A 24,688-nucleotide genomic window follows, 5' to 3' on the forward strand; every position below is an offset into this window, starting at 1 on the left:
TCTTCCATGTTGTCCACAAAGAATAACAATAATGACAGTATGAATTCGCTGGTAACGGAAAATATAATAAATTTCTTAAATACATGTCTGTAAGATACCTTTAACAAACAACCTTTTTTGTGAATTTATTTTTTACACCTAACCTCAGATGAAGCATTCTGAAACTTTACAGTATATTTCTTCAGTTTTCTTTTAACTTTAATATTGATATTATAAATGTCATGTCTATAACCTCAAAATACTGTTTGTTCTACAACATTTGCTACATAGATCCACAATCACCGATTACCAACATAGTAAATTATGGATCCCCGTATCAAAGAATGTCACAGGGATGTAACTTTGTCCTTTTTCGACGGGAGAGCCACAGATGTGTTAACTTCAAAGTATGATCGTAATAAATCAGGGTTGCAGAATTGGTATGATTTCTGTATAATGGGTGTGATGTTTACTGTATTTACTGAAAGTTTGACAATAATGTTGTGATGTTTTAATGCAGAGTTTGTAGGTGTGTACGTGTGAACAATGTGCAATATAACAGGCTTGCTAATTTAAGCCTGCAAATGGGAATCATACAAAGGTTATCAGATTATTGCCGTTTGTGATAAATACAGATTTCGTGTGAGTTTGAATGATATTATATATTGAGTGTTATGACCGATAGGTGCAGCACTATTGAAATATTAACAGCAAATTAGGCAGTGGTTTATGTCAATTACCCTACCAAAAAACCAAATTTGTTCTATAGGGTTCTCTCTATTAGGGGTCGGTAACACTTTCATGGCTATTCATTGTCAAGGACCACAGAAAGAAATTAATGAAATCGTGGAGAGTAAGCGAAACTGCATTTCTTTAACTTAGCGTGGAAGAAACTAGCAGCCTGAGGGGCACATCCGTCACGAGACCACTTGTGGGCAGACCCATTAAATTATTTGTTAATTTGTTGCTAGTTACAAGAGGTTAGTTTATGTTCTTCACTACAAAGGTGCAGAAAAGAAAAATTGATTATTTTGTCTGCTGCTTTCTTCACAGTTGTAAATCTGCTACTGCCCTTAAACCTCAACTGAAATCGTAAGGTTTCCAGGTATAAAATGTGATAGATACAAGATATTGCAGGAGCATATGTTTTAATTTTCTACACTTATTAATACCAATGTGATGGATCAGAGGTCGTATTGCCTCCGTCATCAGAGTGCAGTATGACCTCTGAATCGTTGGTGGAAATCTACCAGACTGCATGGCGCAAAAACCCAGAAGACAGCAATCTTCAGACTCATCGCTGTGAAAACCTCAAATCCTACCCAGTATAATTTGAGCAGATTTTAAATGCACAATACTGCTGTGATCACGTTTCAGAACCATACAGAACTTTTTCTCACATTTTATTTAAGATTCTTGCTTTTTGTTGAAAGTTGGCAGTTAAATCTAAGTACTGTGCCCTGAAGTATTGCCAGCTGTTCCTGCTCACAGTGTGGTACATGCAAGTTATCCTTTTTTGATAGTATCATTGAAACATGATTGATGTTATTGTTTTTTAGTGAGATGTCAAGAATGATTGGAGAAGAACCACGTAGCCGTAGTGCCTCATCAGCTTCCACCTTCTCATCCTCTTTACCAGCAGATGAAAATCTTAATGGACGCCTTGGGGATTTTACATCTCGTCATTGTTCAGCATTACGGACACCACCAGCTCGGAAAGCTAAACGTATCCGCTTCTACAGGAATGGTGATCGGTTTTATAAGGGAGTAATGATGGCTGTGACTCCTGAAAGGTATCGTTCATTTGACAGCCTAGTAGCAGATCTGACACGTGCTCTTGTTGAAAATGTGAATCTTCCCAGTGGTGTACGGACGCTGTTTACAATGGATGGTCAGAAAGTGGGTGGTCTTGATGAATTGGAAGACGGTAAATGTTACGTATGCTCGGGTCTTGGTGAATCTTTCAAGAGGGTGGATTACTCAGCCAGCAGGACACAAACTGGAAAACTGAAGCATCGTAAATCACTTCCATCAATGCATCAACCTTCTGAAACAACTCACTCGCCTACATCTCGTACAAGTTTATCTGATGTCATCCGTCCTCGATTAATCACATTAATAAGGAATGGAACAAGACCACGAAAGGTTGTACGATTGTTGCTCAACAAGAGGAATGCTCCTTCCCTTGATCATGCATTCTCCAGCATCACAGAAGCAGTGAAGCTTGACACTGGAGCTGTGCGGAAAGTTTTCACTTTGTCTGGTGCACAGGTGAATTGAGTTTATCACCATTTATTGTAACAGGTTTATTTGAATACTTCATAAGATTAGCATGCTGACTTCATTGCAGTTTTTTATGATTACCAAAGAAGTAAAATAATGGTTTCATATTTATTGTGCCACTGCAAGCTTCAAACTAAGACATAATGACTCTTTTGGGAAGGCAGAAAATTGAAGAAGATTTGGATTGTAACTTGAACTTATTATTATCTATTCTTATTTTGTTACTTATATACAGTGTATATAATACTATGTGCTATCTACACAGGTAATCAACCTATAATGGAACCTCTAAATTTGTTCAGTTGTTTTGAGAGTTCGATGGTGGTGATGAAAGAAGTTGTTCTGTGAGATTTAAGGTTCTCATGGCAATGAAGCTGTTGATTATGGTTCTCTCTTTGTGGACTCGTAGGTAGACACCAGCATTATGATGGAACATACTGCCTTCATTTTCATTGCCGAACTGAAGGTGAAGGCAGCATGTTCCTGTGAAATGTTGGTATCTACCTACAAGTCCACATTATGTTACTACCAAGAAAACCATCATTGACAGATAATTGTCAGTTAAACATTTATGATATTTCAATAAAATACTGGCATTATTATGTATATAGGGACTTTTTAAGCTCTCAGGCTAAGGTTGGTTATGTATTTCAAATTTTTGGCAACCATGAAAGTTGAAGCACCACTAAAGAAAAAATAAATGGCATTTTGAATATTTATAACAAAGGATGAGTTTGATAAACTATATGGAATAAATATTTTTATGAAATAAATATAAATTGAAGCCTAGATTAAAATGCAAGAAAAAATGATGGAGCATAGTTGTTACTGTCCGTTGTTGCAGGTAACACAGTTAGAAGAATTCTTTGGGAGTGCAGATGTGTTTTTTGCATATGGAAATGAGAGGTATTCCAGAGAAGACTTTGATTTGGATGTCGAAGGTAAAGAATCTTACATGTTTTATAATGAGCATTGAGGCAGTAACATATGAGTTGATAATATGCATGAAGATAGCTGTCTTCTGGGTTCCTGTGCCATGTAGTTTGGTAGAAATTCACTGGTAAATTGCTGCCAGACTACACGGCGCAACAACCCAGAAGACAGCCATCTTCAGACTAACCGCTGTGAAAACCTCAAATCATACATGATAATATGCATGTTTATATGATGGCAAATATTGAAAACATGTTCAGGTAGTTTGTATCATGTATAAAATTATAATGTCTGAATACACTTGTTATAGATATACGTTCAGGATTGTCAGTATCTTTAGTTTGAGTCATACAGTTTTGTTTAAAACTTTCTGTTAGTTTTTGTTGTTGCATAATTGTTATGCCAAAAGCATATTTGATAATTCTGGACCAAAACTAATATGAAATTGCAACATTAGTGGTGTCCAAAGATGTGAAGCTCATCATTATGCAATTTTCTCCATGTCTAGTCTCACTCCCTTTTAGGTCCAGTTATCTTTCTCAAAGTGTGAGACCAAGTTGAATGTTGGATGTCCACGTAATGGTAGTTTTAAAATTTTCATTGATCTCTTTGAATATTATGTTTCTTTTATAGAGTATAAAGCAATTCAGTTACACAGTAAAAGTTTCCGTAACATCCCATGGATGCCAAATACTTCATCTAAGTCTGGACAACGATTGATGGGTTCTCAGGAAAGAGTTGGTAAGAATAAATATATTTAGAATATTTTTACCATTTGATCTGATTCATTGCAAACTAAAGAGAATTATAAATTGATTTAAGAACTTATGCTATAAATTTTATTAACCCCTCATTTCTGTCTGACATATTGAGGTATGTTTGGTATGATCTGAAAATGAAAATATGAATTTTCTGTTCCATTTTCACAATTACTGGTCTCTGCCAAGATTTGAATCCATGACATCCAGAATATAAAGCAGGAGTGCCAGCCGTTACACATGCCCGTCAATATTGTTGAATTGAAGCACAGCACTAATTATGTCTGTTCTCTCTCGTACTGTCTGTTATTTCCCTAGGGCAAATTTTTTCAACAGTTAAGCTGTATATATGTGTTACAGATTTGAGAATACCAGCAAACATGCCAAAGATGCCTGTGAAGACAAAGACTTCTCAGTATTCTGGTTTGAAAGAACCACATGAAAACACCTCTGCTATACCTCCATCAATTAGACTCAAGTATCAGGTGGGAAAGGTAATTGGAGATGGAAACTTTGCTGTTGTGAGGCAATGTATAGACAGGTGAGAGTTGTAATTAATTAAATAATTGATTTTGAATAAAACTTATAAATACAGTCATCTCTGCAATTACGTATGTTTCGATAACACGAATTTGCTCCAATGAGATCGATGAATCGGTAAAAGCTTTTTGCGAAATGCAAACGTTTGCATATGCGAGTTTGCTCTTATGCAATTTCATTCCTGGCGCTTTGAACTTTTAAAGGGCTAATTTAATCTCTGCGGAGGTACCGGGGTTATTTTTACTACGCGGTATTCTATAAGTTGGTGTCTTACATGAATACAGCTATCGCATAACAGCAGAGATGACTGTACACATCAGTCACACGAAAGAATCACAATCAATAGCAGGGACCAACGAATTGTTGATTGTAAGTGTACAAAATATATTTTTTAAATTCCCTTTATTTTATTTACGTTATTTCAGAGCTTTAAATGTAATGCCATTATATTACTCGTCAATGTTTGGGTGCCAGGAACGCATGTCATTGACTTCCCGTTGATTTACATTATAAAAGAGTTTCAATTTACGCCGGTTCGTCCAGGAATGCATCCCCGGCATAAATTGAGGGTTACCTGTGTTGAAAATTTACAAATTTTCATTTTTGTCAGGTCAACAGGAGCAGAATATGCTTTGAAAATAATTGACAAGTCAAAATGTCATGGAAAGGAACACATGATTGAAAGTGAGGTCTCCATCTTGAGGCGGGTTCACCATCCAAACATAATACAGCTTGTTGCAGAGTATGATACACACTCAGAGTTATATCTAGTCATGGAACTAGTCAAGGTCAGTATAAGCTCACAGCTGCATTTTGTAGTTACTATTGCCCTAACATTTATTGAGCCATGATCATTTTTACTGTACATCTTCATGTAGTGCAAGATGAGCTATGATAGCATCCAAATGTTAAGTTGGTAATCTGTGAATGGTTAAGCTTTCTTCTGGTCTGTGGTGTAAAATTTGTTTGTCTTGTTAACAACTTTGACACATGAGAATGGCACACAATACACAGCAAAAACTGCATCATGTGTTTAGAAAATGTACATGCATATTAAAGGTTGATCCACTTATTAAGCTTTGTAAGTTGACAATATTGACACAACACTGGTCAGATGCAGCATAGAGGTACTAACTGTATATAGTGGAATTACATTCTGCACTCTTCTGGGATAAAAATTGTGTAAATTACAGGAAATGCAAAAGTCATTAGCTTAGTACTTATGTTCATCTGAACCGTTTAATGGAATGCTCAGCTAATAATGTTGGTAAATTATTAAGCAGTGTGTGAACATTTTTACAACATATAATTCCCAGAAACTAAAATATACAGTATCACAGTGCAACTTGATGTCATTTGTAAAGCTTTTTTTTTTGGGTGGGGGGTGGGGGTTTAGAATAGCAGTGTATTTACTTCTTCAAAAAATAATCGGATATCTTCCACACTGACTTGCATTTTCTTCAATGAAATTATGGGTTTGACTCTTCTATTCTGAGTTGATACTGATAATATAACTTGTTTTACCAAGGAAATTTATCACATTTCTTAACATCCCATATATAGTATGTTGAGTTTTTCTTTCCTTTTGTGTTTTCATCATGCCTTATCAAACACAAATTCCAGTGAAACAACTTCAGTGTAAACAGCAAACTCTGGTAACAGATTAAATAATGAAAACAACTAATTTGAAGGCAGTCACACATCTAAAGCTAAAATGATGCTTGCAAGGTGGCAGCTAACTCATGCAAGTAAACAACAGTTGGAAAGTTGAACAATCACAAGAACAGTTGTGTAAAATCCAGTAAATTCAAGTGAAATGGCACATATTTTGCAGAGAAAGTCATTGATATGTTAAGAAAATTAATGGAACTGGAAAGACTGTGAATTATGTAAAAACGTGCATTCCGGAAATATAAATATGGTGTTTTACTGTAAATAGTTCTGAACAAAATAAATATGTGTTTTATCAACAATTATTGCAAAATATGGCTATCCAACATTGTTGGTACTGGTTGGCTGAGTCTGTCAACAGTGGTTACTGCTTGTAAGTTGATTATTATTTGTTGAAATTTATGAAATAAAAATGGTATCTTGCTTTCCGTTGTGGTTAGCTGTTTCCATAAAAATTGACTGTTGTTTAGTATTTTATAGAATTAATAAAATGTATTAATTACATGTGGATATAAATGAAAGGAACAAATTTGTGACGGGTGATCGTGTTATAGGGAGGGGACTTGTTTGATGCCATAGCATCAGCTACAAAGTTCTCAGAGAAGGAAGCTAGTATGATGATACGAAACTTGGCTTCTGCATTGTTCTATTTACACAGTTTGGATGTTGTTCACCGTGATATTAAGCCTGAAAATTTGCTGGTAAGTGGTATTTTCACAGATCCATAAATGTACTTGCCATTGGAAAATTAATTTAGAGTGGTGGTGAGTACGCTTTTAGCCTCTCAGGCTATTTAGCCTGCTTGCCAAAATTTTCTAACCTGGCCAGAAGTGGTCCAAGTGATTGATTTTATTTGAGAGGAATGAATTTCACTTTGGCAATGCTCTTACACATCCTATATGCATCATACCTCAGACGGTTGATCTAATCCCAGCTTCGCACTCAGATTTATACCTCATAGTTAACAAATTTCCTAGCAACAAAACATGAAAATGTGACACTGTCAGTACCAAGGCCTGGGACATGACTGTGGGCCAGTTTAATCCAATTTACATCCTGTGGTATGTGATGGATATAATAATTAGCAATGATGAAATGGACTAAGCAATGACTGACAGACTTTCATGGTTGAAGAACTGAATCCTCGTAAATTAAAGTATGGAATCCACACGATTGGCCAAAAGTTGTGCCCCATTAGGTTTACAGTTGAATCATCTTTATTTAAGCAAATATTCAAATTATTGGTCAACAACTTAAAGACATGGAATGTAACAGCTGCTTGCACCTGCCACAGCATGTCTGCAGTTATTTTATCACATTCAGGCCATATTTGGCTACCTGAAGTCTGTTGTTTATTCCTTCCAGCTGACCAAGAAATGTTCAGGAATTTCAGAACAGGATGCAGTTGAAATATTTTACATGCCCTTGAATAGAAATTTGACCCTGGTTTTTATTAACTGTACTTTACAACAACTGCAGGTTCAAATTGATAGGCATGGCACCAGATTATTGAAACTTGGGGACTTTGGACTTGCTCAAGTGGTAACAGAATCTCTTTATACTGTGTGTGGGACTCCAACATATGTTGCTCCTGAGATCTTGGCTGAGACTGGATATGGTCTTAAGGTAAGTGTGTTGAGAAATTAGTAACATATATTCCCTTGAAAATTGTTTTCTGACTACAGTGCTGTCAGGTTTTATTAAAAATACTTGTTTCTTTAAGTAAATATCTTTATATATCTTTCTCTGGATTTGTTTCTTTACAATTCGGTAGAGAAAAGGGCTTTGGTTTACATTTATGCTAATTTTTAGGCCAAACTGAATAAGGCCATACTTACATGTGGAATAAGTACCTATTTGCCATTGTGGTATAAGTATGTTGTATTTGAATTACATAAAGAATTTCCAAATCCATCAACATGACAACATTTCCTTCCCAAGTCATGCAGTTTAATTGAAGGCAGTATTAACATATTGTCTAACACAGACAGATAGGAATTCTTGTATGTACATTATCATTTTTGTGCAGTTTAAACTCACACACAAATTGAAAGGAGAGGTGTGTTGTTTGCAGATTGATGTATGGGCAGCTGGTGTTATCTTGTACATTCTGCTATGTGGCTTCCCACCATTTGTGAGTACAAACAGTGACCAAGAGGAACTGTTTGATCGCATTCTGACTGGCCACTATGAGTTCAGTTCACCATACTGGGATGAGGTTTCATTATCTGCCAAAGATTTAATAGCTCACATGCTGCAAGTTCAGCCAGAGCTCAGGTTCTCTGCAGAAGATGTGCTAGATCACCTGTGGCTTGCTGTAAGTTTATATGCTGTTACACTCATAGGGTGATGGAAGTAGAGATGGGTGTGACACGTAACATGCATGGGGAAGATATAAAATGCACCACGCATCACAATAAAGTGGTTATTACTCCCATTTCATATTCAGCAATTATGGGTTCAAGTCTCTGCTCAGACTGGCTATCCTGACTGAAATTTTTAAAAAATTTCCATACTCCGTTTAGCCAAGTGTCACAATATGAGTGACCACTTCTTTACATGTCCTTTTCAGTTCATTATTCATTAATCATCATGTCTTTCGATGCTTTTTAGCCTGAGGTAATGAATAAAAGTAAATAAATAAAGTAATAAGTACATATAAAATGTTAGGTGGAAAGCTTGGAGAGCAGTACTAAATTTTTGAGTTCCAGTTCTTGAGTAGCTGAATGACTATGTCCTTCTTAAGGACTCTGTCCTGTGTAGTTAACCATTCAAATGCATTGGCAGCAGTTTGTATGTAGAACAGTGAGCTTCAAATTTAATGTTCCTCCAATCAAACTTGTTGCCACAGATCAGCTCAAATTTAGAAGGTAACAAATATAAGCAAGTCCTAGACATTTCATAAACAGTGGTTTGTTTTGTTACAGGAGGCAGGTGGAGTAGAACAATTGAAAGTCTATCGTACAACGAACTTTCACATCTCTCCTCGGGTTTCCTATGCTCATTCATCAGACTATGCTCACAGCGTGGACATCAGGTAAAGACTCGGTATAATTGCGTGTCTGCTGTCTATTTAAATATTATTTTATGCAAGTAGAATCTTAACACTTTGAACCAAAGATGTCAAATGAAAGTAAGAGGCTGTTCATTTCACTTAAAGACAGTTGCAGTTTTTGCCTCATATTATTGTAAATCTTGTTTTCTAATGTCCAAAGAAATGTCTTGCATGAAAACATAGTGGTATGTAATAAGCCATAGTTGTATAATATTTTTATGCTTTTTGTATTTCAACAGACACAGTGGAACAAAACCCAAAAGCTGGGATATTTAGTGAACACCTGGGAATAGGGCTGTCTCAATCCCTGCTGCCATATGTGATGTCAGAGACTGCTACTTCATGAAATTAAATTCTTGGCTAAACAGGCATGAGAAAGATCAGTATTTTGAATAAAATGTTTTCTGGAACATTTCCAAATAGTGGGCTGGTCAGTATGTGTGCTCTATTGAAAACACGAAATTGAACAGTGCTTCCAAATTTATAATCCTCTAAATGAATTGCCTGGTAATAAATATCAAAATTATACAAATTATGAAAGAGTATGCACCTGAAATGGTGCCCATGAACATGTAATTGAAATTTCATCCACATAATTGACTAACACGTTAAACTGAAAAGAGTACCCCCCTTCCCCAAAGTACAATGTAGATTATAATTTATTTTTAATGTTATGATCATCACTGTCAACAAAATGACTGACTTACAGAAGACTAAATTTTTATGTTTATTTGGTTTCACAAATGTGCATTTTTAGTGTTCGTACACTCAAAACGTAGCTGTCTATCTCTGTGTAGAGAAGCATCAGCATTATGCCGTTCTGGCATGGTATAGTCCCACTGTTTTATGTTGTTAGACCAAATATCTCTGATTATGTAAAAATGTTGATATGCCCTTCTGGTGTGATGCCCTCATCTTCATTCTTTAACTTAGAAAGTAGGTAAAATAACTCTGTTTTTTGTGGGGAAAGACAGAAATAAATTCTCATCCAACTGCCATCACTTCATACAACCTTTCCTGCTTGCCTTACTTCGTACACCATTATATAATATTTGGAAGATGACTTCTGGTGTCCTTATATTGAACTACACATTAACACTGTTCTTAAGTCTATAAACCACTAAAGTATCAGATAAAAGAATAGTATTTTTATGTTTTAGTGGTTTTATGAATTTAAAAACTGTGTTTATACTATTTGCATTAATAGGGCAATGACTTATTTCTGAGGAAATGTTTGTGTTGAACTTGATGAAGATTAAATTTTAATTGAAACATAAAGTTTAAAATAAGGAAACCAGTAGTTTGCTTCTAGATAAAATATAATGGTGAAAGAAGTGAGACAAACTGGAAGAGGTTCTGTGAAGTGACAGCAGTTGCATGAGGTTGAATGTTTAACAAAGCAAAATGCTGTATTACAAGACAGTAAGTCAGGGCAATAATGTGTTGCAATAAAACTTTCAAGAGTGACATTTCATTATTATTTGTAATAAATATGGCATGTTTGGGCACTTGACCTATTTAGCAGTTACTTTTTACTGTACGCTGGCAAAACCTTAACTATTCCAAGCATATTTTATGTACCATACCAGTATTAAGAATGTGTTTATTCTTTCTGTCCACATGATGTAACTCAACTAGTGGACAGATTTTGATGAAATTTGATATGGACATTAAGCCTTTGGGGTCTATCCTAAAATCATACTTTTATTTTCTTATAATTGGTAGTGCCAGCATGGTGGACAAACAAACTTGTGTAGTGGGATCAGATAATATAGGGTCATACAGTGATGTATGGTAATACACCTTCAAAAGATACAGAACTTAGATACACTAATTTTGTACAATGTAAAACAAGAACATGGTGTCTGCACAAAACAAAAAATAAAAATTGCATTCAACAGGATTCAGTCCCACAGAGCTAAGTCGCATTGTGCAATGATGTTGAAATATGTTACATAGAGAAGACATTGAGAACACATTATTTGAACTGTTTGAAAAAACACTGAATGCAAAAAATCTCTGAGCCTAAGTTACACTGTCACAGTAAGAGTGGAAGGGAAAATGCAAAGGGCAAAGGGGAGCAAGACAGCTATGCACTATCACTTGGCTGGCTGGCCAACTCGTGTGTGTATTTGTAATGGTGAACAAAGCTTGGAGGTATCTTGCTACTGCTGAAAAGTTGTATAAGAAAGATAACGGGCATTATCTTTCATTAATAATTGCTTTTTAAATACTAGCAGGTTGAGACTTTTCAACATTTTTTGTTGTTATACATTGCATTTATTGATCACATTGTAGTACAAAGTCAAGGCCCTCTGAATCTATGCTGTTTTGTCAATAGTCAGATTCCAATAAACAGTTGAATCAATAGAGAACAGAGAAAACAATGTTTATAATGTATGTTCATGTGTTTGGGTGAAAATTATGAAAAGTATCGACATTACGAGTCACTTGTTTCTTTATTAATAAGAAGAGAAGTAGGTAAGAGTCAACGAATACATCTTACATGATGATACGCTTATGTGGATGATATCAATGGCAATGCTTTCGTAGTATTAATATTTTTTTATTTCACCTTGGAACATTCAGAGTTACGAATTTGCAAAGAATGCATGTTGGAACTGTGTGTATTCTGATACTTATTACACTTTTCCAGTCTTGTTACATCTCTGTCTTTGACAGTTTTATCTTGTGATTATTTATTAATAAACCATTACTGTCTTGTTAGTCCACAAATCAGAAATTATAAATGTGATGAAACCCATTGTTTCATGAAAGTGCCTCCTGAAACTTCACTGATTTAAGTTGACTACTAATACCAAGGTCACAAATGCACTTAGTTTGTAGACTGTAATGTTTTCAGGTTTTATTAAGAAGTGTAGAAGAATTCCATTTCTGATATGTAATGAGTTTTAATTCTGATATTTTGTCTAAGCAAGAACTGTATTCTGGTAGAAGTGAAAAACTGTATGTAGTATGAATGCTGGAGATTATTTATCATTGGTATTGATACTGAAGGATTGATTTATTGGCATAATTTATTGTTCCTGAAGATAGGTGCATTATTAATAAATAAATTATTTTTATTTGTGATTGTAAATATGTAGGTGTCCAGCATATATTGTAAAGAAATCAAATAAGTATAATAATATACAATAGACTGCTTTATATAACTATTAACTTGAAAATGCAGCAAAACTATTAAACTAAACTTATTTCAGTATTGAATTTGTTGCTCTGGGCTTTATTCATATGGAAGTTTGTAGTATGGTCTCTGATGGAGAGATGTAGCTAAACACTGCTTTTCTTGTGCCCAAGTTACACAAACTGGATAGCATGCTTTATCATTGCTATGAACTTGGCCCAACCTCACGATTGTGTTGACGAGTTGAATCAGAGAAATGCATGTTTTATAATGTCATGTATTGACATTCATTAATTATCCATGTAGTAATGGTGTCATTCTGTTTTATGCCTTATGATTAGGTTTAGATTTTTCCTACAATTTTATTCAAGTTGACACTGTGTCAAATGCATTTTAATAATTTTTTTACACTTAAGGACTTGTAATCTTTTCAACTTGGGCAAAATTTTTATTCTTTCAAATTTTTTATTCATTTAAAAGTGAGTCCTTTAAAACAATTTTTCATTTTTGTACATGATTTGTACTAAGCATATCAGAATTTTAAACATAATTTGTAATGGATTTGTTGTCCACTTTCACTCAAATATGGTAAAACCGTGTAATACGTAGATAACACCCGAGTATAAGAAATTTAGATATCTTTAAGCCATGTTGGAGTTTTACCATAAATATTTCAGATTGTTGTCAGTTGTATATGACACAAATAATAATCAGTGCTGTACATCAAGCATTTTCATATATATTATCATTATCATCATAATTTTACTTTCATGATTACCTGTATATGTTATATTTAACTTTTGTAAGATTCATTGGGTACCAGGGCCCTTTCCTGTGGGTAAAGCATGCCTGGGGTATGATTCTAACCACTCACCCCTCACCTAGTGCCAAGGTTAAGAATGAGTTGAAGCTATACCTACTCTCCTCGCTCCCCTCCCCCCAAGCGCCAGCACGGCATATAGTAAGACAGCTTAACTTTTCTTTACTTTATTTTGTGAGATCAAAGGTTGAATATGCCCCTGTTGTTTGGAATTCCATTACAACTGCTGATCCCAACAAACTGGAACACATCCAGCAAAAGTTTGAAGCCCTTTGTTATAATTGTTTCTTTCCCAGTGTCCATTACAGTTATGCTAACACTTATTTAAAATTCTATACTCTATGTAAGATAACATATCACCTTGATTCCCTTTTTATTATTTATATTTACCTTGGTTTTAAATTCTATCCTTCCATCTTGGATACTATTAGTCTTTGAGTCCATACTCTGTATCTCAGAGACTTTTCCATATTCCATGTTGGCACATTAATTAACAATCGTGCTGCTACATGTGCAGAAGCTGTGAATATTATCTGCAGGAACTTTGATTTATTTAAAACAAATTGTTTCTCTGTCATTTTATATCATATCTACAGTACTTTCCAATTTATTAGATACTAATTTCTATTAAGTATAAGTTTATATACTTTCTTCCTCCCTCACCTTTGATTTGTCACAGGAAAAATTATCTCAATTATATAAGGTGCTCTTATTTTGTCTTTTTTTATATATATATTTGTTTTGCCTCTTTTGTACTCTTTCTTTCTCTCTCTTTATTTATTTTATCTTGTGCTTACTTTTAATTTGCTTTTGAACTGTTGAGCATGTAAATAAACAAAGAATTGAATTATTTTGTTAGTTTTGCTTTTTTTTCCCCATCATCTGTTTGATGAAGCAGTGTCATTGTACCTTGTGTAGGCAACCTTACAGAAGTAAAGTTGAGTTTGAGTTCCCCATGTGGCATTCCTTTCTATGTTTAACAGTTTCTTACTAAAAGTCACAATACCAAAGACATTTACGTTTGTGAATGTCCCTATAAACTGCCTTTCACAGGAAGAAATCTCACATATGGGAATCTGTTATAACAAGTAGCATGGTAAATGACTGCTTCAAAGAAAATAATTTATTACTGCTTATGGACCCCAATGTACAGACCCAGAAGGGGATTGTGCTGTAATGATGGTAGTGGAGATGGAGATGGAGAACAGTGTACATTGTGATGACCATGCATGTATTTTATCATGACAAAATTTTCCAAAATTCATGTATGAGAATTCAAATGCATGTATGCTTCTGGGCCAGATTTAGAAATTCATCTTGTCACTTGGGCTTAATAATTGAGAGACGAAATGGAGGATGGAGTGTAAGAGTGGAAATGTGATTATGCATTGTACACTATAATTGTAATTCATATTTGTTTAACCTTTTAAAATAAATTGAACTGCGGAATAAAAAATGCATGAGACTAGTATTTAATAACTAGGTATTTGTATAAGGATGTATGTAAAATTTGGTGTGGAGGATATGCCATAAGTGACTTTGCCAGTCTCATACAACAGATTTCTACAATTGGTAATACTGTGACAGTTGAAGTTTTTAGATGCAAAGTTAATAATGCCACTGCACATGAGCATCAATAACCAAACCTAACATAACCTATACTTATAGTTTGTGTGCATTTAGTAACTTGATATAACTTTTAGTGTTTTAATTACATTTGGTATGGACGTTATGCCACATTATTTATCCAAAATAATACATTGTGACTTTTTGCACTTGGATATACCAACGTGGCAGTTGCTCAAATTCGTGAGGTGGAGTGATAATTAGATAATGTCATATGTGATTGTTTGTGAATAAACACTCTACCGTTATTTCCCTCGCACCCAGTTTCATGGCATTCTTTGGCAAACATACAGTTCATTCATTCTAAATTTGAAAAATCCGCTGCAAAGAAGTGTACTACTTGTTTTGACCAATGGCATGTATTATGACTAGTGCGAGAACAGGTTTTAATCTAAGGGCAGCAGGTCAAACCCCTTCGCACTGATCAGATTGTACCAACATCCAACCGTGATTTCAGTTTAGAATGTGTTGTAATATGGGGTTAACCGTGTAATGTGCCATACTTATGCTAATTAGCGAAGTAAGTTATCGGGTTGTTTGCTTTTAATTATAGCTTAATTACGTGAGAGTTACGGAAACGACTATTACATATTACTCTTCTAAAACCCAAAGCAAATTACCAAAACGTGTGATGAACATAAACATTTGTGAAATTTGCAGGCTAATGTGGAGCGTAGATAAGCAATTATTCCTAGTGCTTGAAAACGTTAATAAAACAACAACTTGAAGTGATGAAAATGACTGCTGTAACATTTTCAAACTTGCGCTTAGGATAGTACATTTTTAAATCGGATGTAGGCATTGAAAGACCGCGAAGTTATTGAAAATGTTGGTTTTCTGTTTATGTCATGGAACTGTTAAAATAACTTTCCGATTTTATGTGGACGTTTAAAGAAAATCGTTAGAATCTGAATATACACATATATATTCTGGAACGTATTGTTTTAAACATAAAAGCCCTCCCTTTAAGCTGCTTTTGTAGTACATTGTGCTGTCCAACCCAGCTGTTCCATAGATTCAGGGAGGGGTACTCGTTTCTTCATTCGTATTTGCTAGGGAAGTCACATTACTTGAAGTAAAATGTACGCATTTAATTTCTAACAAAAGTGACGGTACAAAGATCAGGATAGTAAATTTCAGGAACTGCCCATTGTTACGCAGAATTATCCATTCTTTGTTCCAATTTTAAATTAAATGTTGTGTTATTGGAGAAGTTTGATGGAATATCTAACCTTTTTCATATAAGATTAGCGTCACAGAATTATTTGAGTGATTTTTTTATTTTCTCTGGACAAATTACTACAGATGAAGTTTTGACTGCATTTTGCATGCAGTGAAGCGATAGGCAAGTGACTGAACTTCGCTCTGAACTAACATAAATTGCATTTTGATAGAAGTAAGGTATTTGTATAACCTTCAAAGACCAAGTTGTAATACCCTTAATTTATGTAAATTAATGTTTTCAGGAAGCTATGGCACTGCCACAGTCTGCCACACTTGATGGTCTACCAAAACAATTTGTAGTAGCAATGCGGACACTCTTTGATATAATGGATGACAAAAGGACAGGCTATGTCAAGTTTTCAGGTAACCAAAATTCAGCAGATGAAAAAGTATTTTGTCAGTGTTGATCGTCTGGATTGTAATGCCAAGTGGACTTGTAGTTAGATACCAATGTTTTTTTTTTTGGGGGGGGGGGGGATTCCTCCATCTTCAGTGTTAAAATCTAGAAGACCAACATTTGACATCTTCACTGCTGTGATAACCTCATATCTCAAATAATATTTTCTTTGAGCAGAATGGATTCAGTTTATATAATCATTGTGTAATTAATCATGCTAGTACTATATTAATTTATTAAGTCTATCTACAGCTTTATGAACCAACTGTTGTTAACCTTCATTTTCTTTTCTGTGGAGTTTTCATTTCAATGCAGCTGTTTCCACTTTTGTGTTTATATGAACAGTACTGCTTAAGAGCTGTGCTGTGTCAATCATTAAAGTGACAGGCTAAAAACTGCAGGGTTAGGATTTGATTCAAAGTAAGGGCATTTGAGATTCAGCTCTTTCCTGTAATTATGTCTGCAACAGCCTGGGGTATATTCAGCCCCTGTCTAAGGAATACTACGATCTCTTCCTGGGTATAAAGGTATCTTGGAGAATGAAATGTATAATGACTTCCATCTTCTTTAGGGTATGCTTTCTTGAAATCATATTAACAACAGGATAGATTTATATTTTACCTTGGTTTTGTTGACAGAATGGGAGATTTGTTTTGCTGCTTCAGTTTGTAGCATGCTTTCCCTTTCTTTAAAAAAAATTAGACTTATGAGAATACAATGCTGTCTGTATCTGCTAAATATACAGGTAGCCCTCGATTTACACCGGGGATGCGTTCCTGGATGAACCAGCTTAAACGGAATCGGCGTAAATTGAAACTCTTTTATAATGTAAATCAGTGAGAAGTCAATGAACTGCGTTCCCAGCACCCAAACATTGACGAGTAATATAATGGCATTACATTTAATGCTCTGAAATAACGTAAAAAAAATAAAGGGAATTTAATAAATATATTTTGTACACTTACAATCAGCAATTCGTTGGTCCCTGCTATTGATTGTGATTCTTTCATGTGATTGATGTGTACAGTCATCTCTGCTGTTATGCGATAGTTGCATTCATGTAAGCGCTGACCTATAGAAAATCGCATAGTAAAAATAACCCCGGTGCCTCCACAGAGATTAAATTAGTCCTTTGAAAGTTTAAAGCGCCAGGAATGAAATTGCATAAGAGCAAACTCGCATATGCAAACGTTTGCATTTCACAAACAGCTTTTACCGATTCATCGATCTCATTGGAGCAAATTTGCGTTAACGAAACATACGTAATCGCATAGGTGACTGTATTTATAATTTTTATTCAAATCAGCGATGTAAGAATTACGATTTAGTATAAGAATCAGTACGAGATAAAACATTATAAATAATAGTAAAATATATTTTTTTTCATGTTTTGACTTGCTGGTTTCAAAGTCGGCGTTATTCTGAATGCGCAAATCGAGGGTTACCTGTACATGATATATTCTGTTAAAATTGTGTTAATAGTGAGTAAACTATGTACCTCTGTACACGATGTATAATTTTGGGTACTGCATTTAATAACTGAACCACTGCTTTAGAGGCATATGTCCACACAGACCTGGAAATTTGTGCATCCTCTAAATTTGCAGAATATGGTTTCTGTTGCATAAATATCTCATATGACCTCACATTCTGAGCTGTGTATTGGTGTTTCAGAAATTGAGAATCGTTGGCAAGATGATGGAACCAAAGGTCTTCCCAAAGGAGTAATTGACAGTTTGCAGAAAGTTACTCCACCAAATGGTTTACTCTCATTTGAACGATTCTGTGCCGGTCTAAAAATATGTCTGCTTCGGAACCAAGTAGAGAGTACTCAAGGTCAGTCACACAAGCCTGAGTGCTCTAGCCCACCTCAGCCAATTCGTCCTCCTTCTGCACCACTTCTTGATATAGAATCATCAGCAAAACAATCTTGGACTGCACCCAATACTGCCACTGTCTACCCCAACAATGCCATGTCACAACAGAGGACACTAAGTATGCCTCAGCTTCTTGGAGACAGGAAAGAGAATATTCATCCAGATGTAAATGAGCTGAGAAACTATGCAAATGATGCAAAACTTAAAATGCCTAATATGAAGCCTGGAGGCATACTGTATGGCCCACCTAAACCACCTCGAACAGCTGCAGGACTCGAGAGAGCCATGCTTGTCACCAGTAGTGAAAGAAACCTGGGAACAGAGAGGAACCTGGATAAAGCTGAGATACGCACAGCACTGCAGAACTGGCAGATAGGTATCATGATGAATGATCATGAAGTGACCAAAGCCATGGGTTACCCAGGGGGCTCGCAAGGTGGACGAGGATCAGGAGATGGAAAACCTTCTGGTATGTGAAGCATACCTCTCTATACTTAATCTAGATTTTTGTGTACTAAATATTCTAAAGTAGAAAATTTAAGTATATAGTTTACTATTCTGTCACAAGAGGGTTATCTGATTGTTTAGGAAAAAGATTAGACATCGTGCAGTGATTAGAACATCCACATTGTCACCACTCTGAAGACCTCAAATTTCATATGTAACATGTAAAGTGTTTTGCTCTTGAAATTCTACAGATCTTGTTTGAAACATTTGTTCACTCGTTGAATATATTACATGGTATTCGTATAAATTAATTTTAGCACTCAAGTATATAGCAGTTCTGATCAGCCAGAAGTATGCAAAAGATCCAGTTTTAGCTTTAATATTTACTCAGTTGTAATGTGGATTTCATAACAAAACTCAAGACACTTTTCATTTTAAAGGATTAACAGCAAGGTTCTATAAAATGCAGGGTAATGAACTATGATGGGTGTCAATATCGAAGTATAGCTGGTTCAGATATTTTTTAATTATAATGAATTAGTGTGTTCATCCTCATTAAATTAATGTTATATGGCATATAGAATAATTTAGAATGTAATTTTTAGGTCAGCCAGATCAGGTGGGAATTCCTCACAAAAAAATGACAGGGCGAAGAAGAGAGCCAAGGCGCCATACATTACAAAATGGAATTGATTATAACATGGTATAGTATCAGAGTATTATCATAGATCCAAACAAAATAACGAACATAGAGTGGAGGATTTATGTAAATTAAACTTTATTTAAACTATATACTAGATCATCTTACTGTAAAAACTGATAAGATTACAGTTTAATAACATTTAATAAGTTATAAAAATCAGGTAGCCCAAAAGACGTATATATGCACATTCAGTGAATGAAATAAAGGCATTTTAATAAACTAGACCAATACATACTTCAGTACTGGCACTTATTGAATTAGCAAGTCTAGTCTAGGTGTTCAAAATTACCATTAGCTGTGTGGCACAGTTGACAGTGGTGAGCACCTGACTGACAAGTGACCACCAAAGTTGCTGCTGTGTATACATATTTTTGGGATGCCTGTACATTTCTCTCATTGTGAGTAAATTCCTTCATTGTTCATGGTGAAATTTTACTGGTCTGATAATGTGTTATTGTTTTATTATTCAAGCAAGTTGATTAAAATGAGAATGTTATTGTCTTATATTTTTCAGTCTGTTATCAGGTTTTGTTGTCTTCAAATTTCATCCAGTAGATGATAAGGTTTGAGTAATGTCTGGAGTTATACTAAACAGAGCATCCTGCTGTAATAATCTACAGTCAGTGACAGGTAATGGAGATTTATTTATAGTGCTGTGTGTTTCAGCTAAAAAGAATGAAGCAGATTGAACAAGAGAAAGATGTATTGATGCAAGGACTGCAGGCAGTTGAAAGAGCCAGAGAATGGTACTTGAAACAGGTAGCTGCTGTGCAAGAGAAAATGAAGTATTTAGGGAGAATGGGATCTCATATGGTTAGTAGTGTCAAACATGCCTAAAACATTCCCCTTAAATATTTTCAATTGCAGTAATTCCATTCAGACAAATTTTCCCTCAGGCAAGTGTGACAAAACCTTAAAATAGTTTGCAGTCGCTTCCTCCCATACCCTTCCAAAATCATAATTAACAATGATACTGTTTTATAACATTTATTGTTTTGTAATCTTATCAGTAGGCGCAGAACTATTGAGCATTTGTGTTGTACACAGGAGCAGTGGACTGAAGCACAGCAGGAACGCTTAGAACTACAGCGAGCCAGAGTTTTAGAAGTGAACAGGCACCTTGCCACCCTGACAGATAGCTGGGAGCGTGGAGGACTGCCCCTACACATTAATCTTGCTGTTCACCATGCAAGCCCAGCATCTCATGATCTTCTGTCACGACTTAAACAACAGAACCATCTCCTTACAGAGGTAACACCAACACCAACATTAAACAAACAACATGGTTTTTACTGTTCACCATGCAAGCCCACTTCATGATGTTCTGTTACGTCTTAATCAGCACAAATGTGTACTTACAATTGTAACATTAGAACTTGAAGGTAGGCAGAACATGTATCTTGCCGTTCACCACACAGGCCTCGCATCTTACGATATTTTATTTAAAAATAGGGATGAAGTAAAAACAAAAACCCATAAACAATAAAGATATCTAATAAAACAGAAAATTAATAACAGATTTAGATTTAAGCATAACAGTATTGCTATGTCAAATCTATTAGAATCAGTTGTTGTCATACTTGTACTACTTATTTAGAGAAAGAATCCTTGGCGTAACAGCCCTCTGAGAGCCTAAGCCGACTAGCTGACTGCTGGCCTCAGGTTCACATGCCTAAGCAGAGGTGAACAATCATCCAACCAGATATAGGGTGACATGTGGTCAGCATGACGAATCCCCCAGCCATTGCTGGGTTTCTTTCCCCGAGACTCAAACCAGCGCGCATTCCGTATCACCGGTCCGAAGCATGATGCCTCAGACCACCCGAAAAAAAGGAATATGCATTAACTATTAATTTGGGAGGGATATGATGTTGCAGTCTGTTTATGCACATCACTGGTGTAGACTATTGACATTTTTGTTGCAGGAAGTGAGTAAGAAAAGTGAGCGGATCACAGCCCTTGAAAGAGAGAAGGCCTCACTTATTCGAGAACTATTCCAGACTCGATCTCAGAACAGAAGAGGAAATGAACCTCCAGATGATGCTGCTTTCATGTGAGGTGTGATATGAGTAGGCATACTAACTGCTAAAGGTACTAACAATGATCACATTTTGTTGCTTGCCTCAACATAGCTTCATTACTAATTTATGTTGTGTAATTTTATGTTCGGTGGACTTTTGTTGGTATGATCCTCAAAATATTACAGGAACACTGTTTTGGACATGTCCAGTGTCTGAGGTATATTTCATATACACTGCTATTCGAAAAGATTGTCGGGTTTTTAAAAAATCACTACACGTAGTACAATTGAGGTAGTAATACGAATCTTGTTTTATTGTGTAGCAAAACTTTCAAAGTTTTTTACATGCATTATAAATGCTCATTATGTGCGCCTTTTGTCACTCTGCAGACATCTACACGATAGTTCATTTCTTCCCACACACGCCCCAGCATGTCAGCGGTGATGTTTCAAATGGCAGCTCTGATACGCACCTTCAGATCCAGGATAGTTGCAGAAGTGCCGCTGGACAATGGCAACTGACCGACTTTGATGATATTCGAGAGTACAAAACGCCTTCTCCTTACCGTTAGCCGCCATATTGCAAAAGCTGACACTTGGTGGCCAAACGCATAACTACTGGATGGCGGGCGGTACAGAACAAAACTTTGAGAGTTTCTGTATCCACCAGTGTAATGATAATAGTTGTATGTTTAATGCATTGCCCCACAAAAATTCACAAAACCCTGACAGTCTTTTTGAATAGCCCTGTACAGGCACACCTCAGAGATATTGTCAGTTCGGTTCCAGACCACCGCAATAAAGCGAGTCACACAAATTTTTTGGTTTCCCAGTGCATATAGAAGTTATCATTCAATTTGTAAAGAAAGGCAATATCTGCGAAGCGCAATAAAACGAAGTATGCCTGTATGTGGTTCATTACACATTTTTGTTCTTATTGGGACTTCCTCATTGTCATGGATTCTGCATTCTTATACTCTGTAATTGTCTGTCATTCCAGTTTGTTCCTTCCATTGCTTTATATATCATTTGTAACCAAATGAATTTTTGGCTTTCCCCATTCACATCTTTCAGTTAGTTTCTAGTCTTCTGTGTTGTTTTTATGTATGTCTATAACACTGCAGTGTTTTGTTTTATTTTATTACACGCACAACATTTCTCTTCTACAACCATTGTTCCTGTATTTCATTTTGCACTTTGGTTTTCCTAGTTTATCTTTGATGTCTTGAATCAGTTCCTGGTGATTTCACTTGATTGTAACCCTTTCAGTAAATACCTATGTAATGTCTTCACATGTTTTTAGTTGTTCTGCTTGTGATCTGACTTTTATTAGCTGAAAAATGAACACTTTTGAATGTATGGGTTTGCAATTTTCACATTCTTAATAGGATAGTTTCATAGGAAACTTCATTGTATTAATGTTTGAGGATATGATCATATTTCCATTGTTAATGTTGATCCAACTAACAAAGTTCCACTGTTGCTAAGTCTCAGTCACTGGAAATTGGTGCGTTCCGTTGGTGATCTGCAGGTTTGTAATTCTGAACTCATTTGAATCTTTTGATACAAAGGATTTTTTATTGAGGTATATTAATTGGAAGGTGTAATAATTTGAACCTCTAAAACGTGAGCTCCTGAAACTGTACATGTACTTCAACAGTCACTCACAAAAGATAAATTTATTTTTAAACACACAGTACTGTGATAGAAGTGCTGATTCCGTCCATAGCATTCATCAGCACTTCAGAAATGTTTTTGAGTTATCTATATTAAGAATGAAGTGATTTTTATAACATATTTTGAATTGGGCACAAACATGAGATATAGTATTAAGTTACGATAGTTAACCATTTCACTGTTATAGCCTGCACAGTTTCATCTCATGGAAAATCGCCGTCTTCCACTAATTACACAAAACCGTTGCAATACTCAGGATATTAAAAAAGCTAAGATATCAGATGCTGGATGTATGAAGGCAAAGAATTATGTGTGTATTTAGGAATGATTTACTGGAGCCACAGTCACTGGCCTGAATAGATTATTAAACTTGTGTTTTATTGGAAGAGTTATGCTCCGTGGCATATCGGAACAATGCAGTCTGTAAGTATACCTGTTCACAGTCTGTTATCAAGCTGCCATACATAGAGTAGCAAAAGCCACAAAAATGTTTCTCTTGTGACATTTTTTTTAAATTATTGGTGTCAAAGTTGGTATGACCAATTGGCAACATGAAAATCATCCAAGAGTAAAGGTGTACTTGGGTAGGAGAACACGAAAATTGATCTCTGCAGCAAATAAACAGGGACTCCAATAATAATTACCACTATTATGGATACTGAGTAACTAGCTGTGATGGTGATTTTTTAGTAGCAGTTATCAAATCACTGTTACCGATATAGTGCTCATTTCTTATGCATGTACACTTGCTTGGTAATTATTCACCTTTTTGTAAGTGTAAAATGTGGGAGTTCCTTGAAGTTTTAAAATACTGAACACTTGTTATTAACAACACTGATTTTCATTTATATTGGTAAGTGCAATTTGTTAAATTTTGTATTAATTTTATGCAGAAATGCTCAAACATGTGTAAGATTAAACAATTTCAAACATTATGCTGTACTTCATTTCATTTTTTCTCAGCAGTTTACTGCCATGTACTGGGAGGTTATTTGGTGCACTAGGTCAATGTTCATTTTGTGTGTGTGTTCATTAGTGGTATTGTATAATGAAGCTCATGGAAGATGAAAATGTTCTCCATTGGCTTGGATACATTTCCCAAACTTCTAAACATATTATGGCTGTTACAATACATGCAAGATTAATATAAAAACACTCAATGTTCTATTGTAAATGTACCAATGTCTTACACAATGGGAATCTTGAAAATCACTAAGTCATACAGTATGTCTAGGAATTATAATAAAACTTCCTCTTACCATTGCTGCTGACTCTTGGCAGCCGAAGCAGTGATTGTGCACAGTACAAAGGCATTGCCCTAGGCTAGCCAGCAAATATTCTCCTGTATTTTACCCACTTCATATTCATGAGGTTCATTGTTTTAGTTCTGGCCAGGACTGGGTATCTTTACTTCATAGTATAGGGATTTCCATTTATCAGAGACAATTTAATACTACCAGCTTCATAATGCCCTGATTTGGTTGCTTCAAGTTTAATTTATATGACATTATGTCTCTGAAATACCTGGCAGAT

The 24,688-nt window shown here is 35.4% G+C and overlaps 2 protein-coding genes across 8 annotated transcripts; both read left to right on the forward strand.

Moving 5' to 3' along the window:
- Positions 1-320: 320 nt before the first annotated feature.
- LOC110830670 (serine/threonine-protein kinase GA29083) lies at positions 321-14,034 on the forward strand. Of its 4 annotated transcripts, none has more exons than XM_022065848.2 (11): positions 321-419; positions 1,539-2,250; positions 3,107-3,203; positions 3,829-3,936; positions 4,314-4,494; positions 5,104-5,281; positions 6,719-6,865; positions 7,644-7,790; positions 8,239-8,481; positions 9,092-9,201; positions 9,459-14,034. In XM_022065848.2, the coding sequence occupies exons 2-11, from the start codon at positions 1,543-1,545 to the stop codon at positions 9,493-9,495; spliced, it is 1,956 nt and encodes a 651-aa protein (XP_021921540.1). In that variant the 5' UTR covers positions 321-419; positions 1,539-1,542; the 3' UTR covers positions 9,496-14,034. The 4 variants fall into 4 exon arrangements, with proteins under 4 accessions (XP_021921540.1, XP_021921539.1, XP_021921538.1 ...); XM_022065847.2 differs by having other exon boundaries at positions 375-508; XM_022065846.2 differs by lacking the exon at positions 321-419 and adding an exon at positions 426-621.
- A 1,137-nt stretch (positions 14,035-15,171) lies between these two features.
- Positions 15,172-24,090, forward strand: LOC110830671 (suppressor APC domain-containing protein 2). Of its 4 annotated transcripts, none has more exons than XM_022065849.2 (8): positions 15,172-15,330; positions 16,277-16,397; positions 18,106-18,777; positions 19,361-19,458; positions 20,125-20,271; positions 20,506-20,709; positions 21,384-21,549; positions 21,869-24,090. In XM_022065849.2, exons 1-7 carry the CDS (start codon positions 15,316-15,318, stop codon positions 21,513-21,515), a joined length of 1,389 nt encoding a protein of 462 aa, XP_021921541.1. In that variant the 5' UTR covers positions 15,172-15,315; the 3' UTR covers positions 21,516-21,549; positions 21,869-24,090. The 4 variants fall into 4 exon arrangements, with proteins under 4 accessions (XP_021921541.1, XP_021921542.1, XP_021921544.1 ...); XM_022065850.2 differs by having other exon boundaries at positions 21,384-21,516; XM_022065852.2 differs by lacking the exon at positions 15,172-15,330 and adding an exon at positions 15,803-15,892.
- Positions 24,091-24,688: the final 598 nt, after the last annotated feature.

The sequence above is a fragment of the Zootermopsis nevadensis genome, unplaced genomic scaffold, assembly GCF_977971745.1.
Source record: "Zootermopsis nevadensis isolate Lab colony 2312 unplaced genomic scaffold, Znev_1.0 Znev_ptg000007l, whole genome shotgun sequence".
In the NCBI taxonomy this organism is placed as follows: domain Eukaryota; kingdom Metazoa; phylum Arthropoda; class Insecta; order Blattodea; family Termopsidae; genus Zootermopsis; species Zootermopsis nevadensis.

Bases quoted from the DNA above. Each gene is read 5' to 3' on its own strand.
- LOC110830671 (XM_022065849.2), top strand. The intron at 16,398-18,105 runs GTAACCAAAATT...TTGGTGTTTCAG, and splicing joins AGGCTATGTCAAGTTTTCAG to AAATTGAGAATCGTTGGCAA. The intron at 20,272-20,505 runs GTTAGTAGTGTC...TGTTGTACACAG, and splicing joins GGAGAATGGGATCTCATATG to GAGCAGTGGACTGAAGCACA.
- LOC110830670 (XM_022065845.2), top strand. The intron at 2,251-3,106 runs GTGAATTGAGTT...CCGTTGTTGCAG, and splicing joins TCACTTTGTCTGGTGCACAG to GTAACACAGTTAGAAGAATT. The intron at 8,482-9,091 runs GTAAGTTTATAT...GTTTTGTTACAG, and splicing joins TAGATCACCTGTGGCTTGCT to GAGGCAGGTGGAGTAGAACA.